Source organism: Gracilinanus agilis, chromosome 3 (assembly GCF_016433145.1).
Source record: "Gracilinanus agilis isolate LMUSP501 chromosome 3, AgileGrace, whole genome shotgun sequence".
Classification (NCBI taxonomy): Eukaryota; Metazoa; Chordata; class Mammalia; order Didelphimorphia; family Didelphidae; genus Gracilinanus; species Gracilinanus agilis.
In genome coordinates, this window is record NC_058132.1 from 356,960,232 (window position 1) to 356,971,001 (window position 10,770).

General features: G+C 32.8%; 1 protein-coding gene across 1 annotated transcript in view; it reads right to left on the reverse strand.

Annotated features, from left to right (window-relative positions):
- NECTIN3 (nectin cell adhesion molecule 3) overlaps positions 1–10,543 on the reverse strand; it is a 159,137-nt gene extending 148,594 nt beyond the window's left edge. Inside the window, exons 1-2 of the mRNA XM_044669188.1 lie at positions 10,507–10,543; positions 7,662–8,003 (exon numbers count right to left, since the gene is read on the reverse strand). Coding sequence (XP_044525123.1) covers positions 7,662–8,003; positions 10,507–10,543 — 379 coding nt within the window. The remainder of the gene's footprint in view (positions 1–7,661; positions 8,004–10,506) is intronic.
- Positions 10,544–10,770: the final 227 nt, after the last annotated feature.

Genomic DNA, 10,770 nt, shown 5'->3' on the forward strand with positions numbered 1-10,770 from the left:
CTTTTCCTAAAAGTTGGCTATAGCTGAATTTCTACAAATTGAATCATTATTCCTGCTAATCGTTGTTATAAATATATCAGTTTGTCAAGGGTGTGTAACTACATTAGCTCCAAGATGAATAAAGATCATTACCTCTCTATATAACTGAGTATAGGGTGTCTTGAAAAGGTACTTTTGTCCATAAAGTTCAAGCTAGCAATATGCTTCTCCAAACTTACTAAGGCTAGTACTTGGGTACCCGATAAAGCCCATCACTAAGAATGAAGCCTTTTCCAAAATAGAGGAATCTCTTCTGCTGTGCTCATGTTCCACTGGCCCAGTCTTTACTAATCTAAGATCAGCTTCACACTGTGATATGATGGTAGAGAGGGATTTTATGACAGTGTCATTATTAAATTTTAGCTATATTCTTTTGGGAAAAAATGGCTTATAAATATAATTAAAAATCATACAGTCTTTTAAAACCAAAGTGGTTTTATTTTTAAAATATATCAACAGTGACTACATAGAATATTACTATTTCCTTCAAGTTATATCTATAATAGATGTGGCATTTTCTGACCTCTTAAATCTACTTCTAGATATAGAAGGTAGGCCTTTTAAACTCCCAAACATCATCTCACGTGTTTATTTAAATATCTGTGATGAGCGCTATATTTGCTATTCTATGATTAAGTAACTTTTAAAAATTTTTTACTACATAGGATAAACAAGGCTTTAGGTATCAAAGAAAGCATAATTTTCATAATTTAACAAGTATGCATTTCTACATAATAGGTTTCCTTATATATGTTTACACAGTGACATGTCAGCTGATTAGGTAATTACATAGATTAAATGAGAATCAAATTACAAAAACAGTACTGTCAACTTAAAAAGAAAATGTTATTTAATTTTTATTTCTCTAAGATGTATTAAGATATTCATTGAGCCATCTGTAAAGCTATCTTCTCTTAGAGGGGGACTTGGATGACTGCGAAAAGTATTTCTACTAATCTCCTACGATGAATCTAACTATGCCCACTGGTAAATAAATTGGCACCTTTAGGGAAGTTTGAAGACCTTCTACCAGACTAGAAGCTTATCTTACTCCCTAGAATCTTTTAGCTCCCCTGTATATTCTTTTCCAAACTTTTTAAAAAACCAACACATTTCTCTTTCTACAATTACTCCTGAACATAAGTGAACAGACTCAAAGTATAAAAGTATTACACCTTAGGGTTAACATGTTCTTCCAAACTGTATATTCAGCTTCCAACTCTGTAAAGATCCTGTGGGGTGCTCTCACAGCTGAGATACAGCTGCTTATTCTCCAGTTCCTTCCATGGAGATTTCCAAGTCCTCCTGCTCAGTAGCAGAAATAACCTCTACCAACCCACTTGCTGAGTAGGAATGTAGAAAGAGGTCGTCTTGCATGACTTGTCAGCTGACAGTAACACTGTGGCCAGTTTGGCTACAGTTGGAGTTGAGTTTGTAAGGTGAAAAGTAGTTTGTTAAAGAGAACCTACAGCAGAAACTACACCTACTGGCTGCCTCTACTCAAAAGTGGCAGTGGAAGGCCTGCTGAAAATGTTTAGCTGTAGGACCATGGGTACACATTCAATTGACCATCTGTCAATAATACTCACAGCATCTAACATGCTGGGGGAAAGTGCTACGTCTAAATAAAGGAGAATGAACTAAGCTAATGGCAAGTGTAGCTCAATATTTTTTAATGAAAGTATGACTTGTACCCTCCCTCCCCAAATTTAATTTCTTTCTTTCTCCCTAAACCTAGAATTTTCTACCTTTCTATACTATCAATCATCTCACAAATGTATTAGAAGTATAAATTCCTTAGACATAAAGCTTTCTCCAAGCAGATGAAGCACAGCCCCTTCTCAATATTTTTAATATTAATTTCAATATTTTCAATATTAATTAATTAAATATTAAATAATTAAATGAAGATTTTAAAAAGACTATTATTTCTGTATTCAGGGCATAGTTTTGTAATACCCTGTATAATAGTAAAATGACATGCTTGGTGTCCTGTAGACAGTATCCTATATAACATTTAAAACCCTATCTTCTGACACAAATCTAATGCTCTCTCTATTGTGCCATTACAATACTTTGCAGGTACTTTAATTAGCATTTGAAGAATTGAAACTGCGTTTCCAAATGTGTATGACTATAACTTATGTATAGATAATGCTCTTTATGTCATTTCATGATAGAACTGTTTTTTATTTGTGTGTTCATTATGCATAAAAAATCTTAGGTTGTAATTTTTAAAAGCATAATACCCATATGCATATATCTTTTATTACAGAACATCTAGAATAATCCCATGACAACTGATTAATTCTAATTGCACCTGTTAACAAACAGAATGGAAAATGTTAACAAAAAATTATTAGTTCCATATTTTAAAAATTATTTTTCCCTTTATTTTGCTAAAGAGAAGAATTACCAAGAAGTATTTCATAGTCAATTCTAACATACACTTGATCTTGTATCTCACAAGGTAACTTAAAACACACATACATTCTCATCACATTCAACAAGGCTTAGTTCCTCACAACTAAAAATTTTGTTTTTTATCCTACTGCCTCTATGAAATATATACTGATTAACAATACTTGGCAGGTAGAAACCCTCTGTCCATTTCACAAAAAGAAAAGCACCTTTTCATCCAACCTACTTTCTCTCTAATCAAATCAGTGTTTCCCCTTTTAACTGTTGAGTGCTCAAGAAGGGTGAAGGGAAAAAGTTCTTCATGAACTTTTTCTTTAGAGAAAATTCTTTAATACCTATCTAAATAGGAATGATTTTAGAATTTCAACAGAAAGATAACTAGTACAAAGAATGGTCCTTACTTTTATAACTTTTTTTCTTAAGTCTTACTCAAAGATTACATCCAGCCAAATTTATAACTAGTAATAATTTATAAATTTATAACAAATTTATAACAAAATAATTTATAACTTTTAAAATTAAAAATAATTTATAATTAAAACTAATTAGTTGAGATAGCAACAAAGCATAGCTAAAAAATCAGACTGTTTCAACTATGTGTCATGTTTCCTTGGAACATGTAATGTTTGCATATTTTATAATGGTCAAAGCTGTTACAACCAGTTTACTTGTCCTATATCCTTGATTTTCATTACATTTGAATTTTGTTTCATTTTGAAATTATGTTCAAAATAACTGAGCCATCCATGGTGCCTTTGAAAGTAATATTCCTTGTACTCTCCCTTTCTTTCCAGTCTCATTGCTATCAAGCTGAAGGCTCATCCGTACTTATACTTTTACAATAGTCTCAACTATGATAATATATTTACCACAATATTCATATAAGAACTTTTTTTTTTTTAAACCCTTGTACTTCGGTGTATTGTCTCATAGGTGGAAGATTGGTAAGGGTGGGCAATGGGGGTCAAGTGACTTGCCCAGGGTCACACAGCTGGAAAGTGGCTGAGGCTGGGTTTGAACCTAGGACCTTCTGTCTCTAGGCCTGACTCTCACTCCACTGAGCTACCCGGCTGCCCCTGATATAAGAACTTTTAAAAAAAACAAAATAGACGTACATTGATTGGGAAATGGTTTCAAAAAATCCTTCATCATATGAATGTCAATTTGTGCAATAAATCATTAATATTTGTGTTGTTAAATATATGAATATTGTGTAATAAAAACAGAAAAATATGAGGAAATGAGAAACATAGAATGATTTGCAAGAGTGGAAAAACTATATGATAAAATAATAATGCTTTTAATAATGTAAATTAAAAGATCACTAAAGGTCAAAAATCTAAATAAATCAAAGAATATGCTTGGAAAATGATAATGTAGTATAGCTCCTCTCTAGAAGTGAGAAGGGGGACAAATAGGGAGAATATTATATAACTTGTCAGATAACTGTAATGGATGTTTTTGCTTAACTGTTTTTTGTCAGAGCCTTTGATATGTTCTACAGGGTGGTTTGTGAAACTGCTATGAGGGAAAAACAAAAAACTTATTTCAGGACTTCTTGGGATCAAAGTATCTTTCTAGTACATGTCACTTACAGCTTCAGTTTGTTCATCTAAAAAAAAAAAAATCACTTGACTGAATGAAATCCAAGGTTCCCTCTAGTTCTAGCATTCTACTATTCCTCTGAACTCACAGCATTTTTCCATAACATATGTACATACATATAAATATGTGAGTGTATACACACGATCTCATGATGTTTCTTGCATTATTTAACTTTTCATATATTTTTTATATCTCAACCAGATTAAGTTCCTTCAAAACTTCTTTGCATTCATTCACTCTACTCAGCATTAAGACACTAATTTTTAAAAATACATCTGAGACATAAAGATGTATGAAGCTTCCAGAAGCATCTAAACTTATTTTAGTTACATTCACACTAAAGGTTACAAAGCAGGAGAGAACAAACTTATAATTTTACAAAATATAGAAATAATATCTGTTATAAAGGCTGTCAGTACAAAGAAAACCAGCTGAGATGCCCAAACTACTCTGCTCTAATAAGTGCTTTTTTGATCTATTAAATACAGTTAAAATATGCTTCAGCTATGTAAGAATGTGAATTCTCATTCATCAAAACAATTAGCATTTTTATGCACTATACATTTCTTGCTAACACCTTCAACGATTTCACTGTAGCAAAATACTGCAATTAATATTTGTAAAGAATAGTTTCTGTCACTTGATTAATCTATACTATAACCTGGTTTTCCTAATTTTTAAGATTAGAAAAATTTGTTTCCTTTGTTTACTTGAAATGAAGGTAATGTTAAAAAAAGAAAGTCAGCTGTTTCAGATAAATAGTATAACAAGTGTGGGAAGAAGTGTATTGCTGCTACTTAAATGTGACAAACACACTACTCCATGCCATTCCTCACCCCAGCCCCTTCTCTGCCTCTTCCCAAGATGTCTCAGACATAAATATTCTCTCTGTTTTGCCTCTCTAATTCTAAGCGCCAAGTCAAAAGTTTGCTCAAATGCCTCAGGTCTTCTCCTGTAAGTGCTCTCATCCCATCCCAAAATTATATAAACCTGTGCACATATTGTCCTCTACATATCCACCTCCAATAGAATGGAAGCTCCTTAAACTGTTACTTTTGTCTTTGTATTCATATAGCGCCTCCCACAAAACAGAAATTTAATAATGCTTATTGAATTTAATTGAATCCAGAAAACCAAATTAGAACAGATCTAAACTTAAATAGTTATTATAAAATGTAAAGTATCTTTACTGGATTCTGTGATTAATGCTCCTAGAAATCTAAATATTTACAGTTTGATTCATATATCTGGAAAGGTTCAAGAGAAAGATCACAACTATCCTAACAATTAGGGTGATTAAAAAATGGAATGGGGGTTGCCCTCAAAAGGTAATGAGTTTCCCTCTCACTAACGATCTTTAAGCTAAGGCTTGTCAGGCATACTGAGATCAGTTAAGGTGAAGATTAGATGATCTGAGGTCCTCCCCAAAATCTGTGATTCTGTGTGCAAGCACTAAGTCATATCAATCAAATGTTAATCTATAGGGTACTATGAAACAGATATTCCTGGCAAAGGACCCCATGTACATAGTGAATTCTCCAAATGTTGAAGGGTCTTTCTTTTACATTGGCCAATACCCCCTTATCATTACTGAAGAAGGGAACCTTATTCCCTTGGTACTGTATTCTTTTTTTCATTTGTTCTTGCTGAAACAGTTAACAGTGACATGTTCCCCAGCTTGACACTTAACATAAAAGTGATTCCAAAGCATCCCATAAACAACCCAAAATCTATTTCTGCTGTTATTTGCATGAAAATAAGGGGAACCAGAAAAGTAGGAAGATGACTCTAATGACAATTCTGGAAGGCAAGTACCTGTAATAGTAGTGTCACAGTTACAATTTTGGTTGAAAAATCAATGATATTGTTGTTAGATGAGTTGAAGACAACAAAAGCAAAATTAGGGGTTGAGGGTTGGAGCATAGTATGCTTTGATCAGCCAAATGTTAAAAGCTGTTATTATATTTCAAAAAGCCACGAATTAAAACTGTTTGTCCTCTAGGATAGCCCAATTCCACAATTACATTAAAAATCAACTTTTCTATACTAATTCTTTCATTGCTTCAATCTAAGTGAATATCTCAAATATAAAATTGAGATTTAAAATTCAAGAATTTCAAACCCAATTTTACAAAATGATATGTTATTTAAAAGAGATAGCTAGCAATAAAGGGAGGGAACAAAGTTTGAGAAAGGTAACGTTACAGACCACTATTTTAAAACTTTTTTTTAATCATACATTTTTCATTTTTAATGCCTTTTATCTTTTTTTAAACCCTTACTCTCTGCAGGCAGAAGAGTGGTAAGGGATACGCAATGGTGGTTAAGGGGGTTAAGGGTCACACAGCTAGAAAGTGTCTGAGGCCAGATTTGAACCTAGGACCTCCCGTCTTTAGGCCTGGCTGTCAATCCACTGTGCTACCCAGCTGCCCCTTTTTTAATGCCTTTTAACTGAATGACTGCAAGTTGTTTTATAGTTAATGGCATATCAAATTTCTAATTAGCTCGAGCATAACAATTTCTTTAACTCTAAAGAAAGCTTTCTCATAACTGATTTACTATCTTAGTCAAGTATTACAACTGCATTGTCCTAACTGAAACTCTATAAAATTCACAGATTGCAATTAAAGACAATAATTCCAAACTTTCATGGGAAATGAAGAAAAAATTATAGTTCATAATCATTATGTTCAAGTCTAAGGATAAATTTTACTTTAAAACACAAATTTAACATTTCAAATACATTTCAGACAATATACTAGATATTTATTTAGCTACTGGAAATTATTCTGTGTCACTAACAACACGATCTACTTAAATAACTTTGGTTACCTAATTTAATATACTACAACATTTAACTAGTTCCGTTTTTTTCTTGATTTTTGCTTCTACTGTGGAAAACTGATTTTGAAGAATTAGCATGCAATTAATTTTCAACCAAATGTTCAATGCTGAGACATAAAGTAAGGGTAAATGACATTTTCACAAATATTTTTGACTGATTCTTACAAAGAAGAAAATATAAATCATCTTCTACCTTTTATTTAAGTCTTTAAAAAAGACCAGAACTATACCTCCCCTTCTAAATGGGATCTGAAAACTTAACTGTTCTGATTTTAGTGAAGACTGGACACAAGATACAAATTATTCACTGATGCCTCTATGCAATAGTAAAGATGCGTAATAGTTACCCACCCCAACAAAAAAAAACAAAAAAACAACAAACTAAACTAAAACACATTAAAACTATGTGGTCTCAAGAATATCAGAACTTAACCTAATGTAAAATGTTTTTAAATTAACTAAAAATGGAAATGCTATCAAAATTTAAAACCTAAAAAGAATGAAAAATTAACTGTTATTGCTGATGTGTCTTCTAGATTCAGAAAGACATATACAGGAAAAACCTTTTTAAAAGAAATTATTATGTTAAATTTATAAACCATAAAATTACCAACATACAAGATAGATTAAGACTTAAGAGGCATAAAGAATTTCATACCTGGGTATTACTCGAAATTTCCAACTACTTCATCTCCTTGAAAATGTTTTCATTATACATAAGATATTTACAAACATGTTACAAATATACTTACCTAGTACGGTTACAGTTGTAGATGACTGTGCATTTCCTAATGGGAATGTAACAGCTTTGCATATATATTCCCCAGAATCAGAGAAGTCTATGTTGTGGAGAACAATTGTTGCATCATTAAGTGAATGATTTTTAAATAAGACTCTCCCTTGATAGGCCTCTTGAACAGAGAACCCATATTGAGGATGATGAACTGCAACAGTATGTGAACTTTTGCCTTGAATCTTCTCCCACGAAACTTGTGTTATTGTTTCATTTACTTCAATTATACACCTCAATGAAACATTCTTTCCCCACACTGCTGTGATATATGGTTCCACAATAATTGGTCCAGCTAAGACACCTTAAAAAGAAGAAAAAGGTTAAGAATTAGTAAAGTTAATTAAAACTGAAGATACCCATGAAAACACAACTAGATTTTCTCCTTCAAAAAATGAGAAATTTAAAATTAAGATTCTAAGGTTCTGGTCCTGAATTCCTTGTCCTAGAGATGCTGCCAAGATGCTAAGTTAAACAATTAAAAATATCCCTGTCTTATCTCCCTCTTCTGTCATTCTCCATCATTTGTTACCAAAACATCCCTCACGAATAAAAATGTTATTATAGGAAATAAGATACATGAGATATCAAGAAACAATCAAAGTCAAAAGAATGAAAGAAATGGAAGAAAATGTGAAATATCTCAATGGGAAAACAATACGGGAAAACAATTGATCTGGAAAACAGAATCAAGAGAGATATTAGCCTACTCGAAAAGCCAAGACCAAAAAGAAAGTGTAGGTATCATCTTTCGAGAAATTATCAAGGAAAAATAGCCCTGATAATCTAGGCCCACAGGGTAAAATAGAAATAATAATCAAATACCTCCCAAGATTCCAAAATGAAAAATTCCAGGAATATCATGGTCAAGGAGAAAATATTATAAGTAGCCAAAAGGAAACAATTCAAATATCATAGTGCCACACACAAGATTTAGCAATTTTTACATTAAAGGATCAGAGGACTTGGAATGATATTCCAGAGGGCAAAGGAAGTAGGATTGCAACCAAGAATTATCTACCCAGAAAAACGGTATAATTCTTCAGGGGAAATATGGGCATTAAAAGAAATATAGGGCAGCAGCTGGGTAGCTCAGTGGATTGAGAGTCAGGCCTAGAGACAGGAGGTCCTATGTTCAAATCTGGCCTCAGCCACTTCCTGGCTGAGTGACCCTGGGGAAGTCACTTAACCCCCATTGCCTAGCCCTTACCACTCTTCTAACTAGGAGCCAATACACAGAAGTTAAGGGTTTAAAATTAAAAATAATAATAATAATAATAATAATAATAATAAAAAGAAAAGAAATATAGGTCTTTCAGGTATACCTGATAAAAGAACCAGAACAGAATGGAAAATCTTGACTCAAATAAAAGACAAAATGGAAAGCAAAAAAAAAAAAAAAAAGGTTAAAAGAAAAAAAGAAAGAAATCATAAGGGATTCAATGAGATTAAATTGTTTACATCCCCAGATGGGAAGATCAATCTTGTAACTCCTAAGAACATTAATATTATTAAGGTAGTTAGAAGGAATATATATAGACAGAGGGCAAGGGTGTGAACTGAGTATGATGGAATGATATCTTAAAAAAAATAAAGGTAAGAAAGAAGACTGCAGTAGGAGAAGGTTAAGGGAAAGAACTGAGTAAATGATCTCACATAAAAGAGCTTTTACAACAGAGGAACAAGGGGATTATCAAAAGAACTTTTACAGTGGAACAAGAGGATATGGGAGAAATGGGAAGGGGAGTATTTGAATCTTATTCTCATTGGAATTAACTCAAAGAGAGATAAATATATACACTCGATAGAGTATAGAAATCTAGGAAATAAGGAGAGAAAAGGAATAAGAGAGGGGGGGTACAGAAGAGAGAACAAATTGAGGGATGTGGTGGTAGAAAGCAAAACTCTTTTTAGAACAGACAGGGTAAATGGAGAAAAAGTAGGCTAAACAGGAGAAAATGAGATGAAGAAGAATATATACCAATTACAACTGGAAGAAAATTTTCAAGTTTCTCTAATACATGCCTCATTTCTCAAATATAGAGAGAAAAGAGTCAAAATAAGAATACAAGTCATTCTTCACTTTTATAAATGGTCAGAAGATATGAACAGGAAATTTTCAAATCAACTAATCAAATCTATCTATAGTTACGTGAAAAAATGCTCTAAATCACTATTAATCAGAGAAATGTAAATTAAAACAATTCTAACCTGATACCTATCAGATCAGCTTTTTTGACAGAAAAGGAAAATGACAAAACTTGGAAGGGATGTGGGAAATTTAAGATACTAATGTACTGGAACAATTTGGAATTATGCTCAAAGGGCTATAAAAACATAAATACCCCCTGACCCAACAATACTATTACTAGGTCTCTATCCCAAAGAGATTTTTTTTAAAGTAGGAAAAAGACTCTTTTACAGGTAGTAAAGAATTGGAAAGTGAAGGAAGGGATACCTATCAACTGGGGAATGACTTAATAAGTTATAGTATATGATTGTAATGGAATACTATTGTGATATAAGAAATAAGGAGTAGGGGGGCAGGTGGATGGCTCAGTGGATTGAGAGCCAGGCCCAGAGATGGGAGGTATTGAGTTCAAATCTAGCCTCAGACACTTCCTAACTATGTGACCCTGGGCAAGTCACTTAACCCCCACTGCCTGACTCTTACCACTCTTCTGCCTTAAAACCAATACACAGTATTGATTGTAAGACAGAAGGTAAGGGAAAGAAAAGGGAAGAAGAGAGGGAGGGAGGAGGAAGGAAGGAGTAGGAGGATTTCAGGAAAACCTGGAAAGACTTACAGGAACTAATGCAATGTGAGTAGAAGCAGGAGAACATTGTACACAGTAACAGTAATATATAAAATGAACAACTGTGAATGATTTACCTATTCTCTGTAATACAATGATCTAAGTCAACCACAATGGTCTCATGATGAAAAACTATCTGCTCCAGGGAAAGAACTAAGAGTCTAAATCCAGACTAAAGCACAATATATTTCATTTTCTTTTTTAAGTTTTCTTCCACAAAAAGAATATGAAAAAATGTTTTATATGGTTGCACAA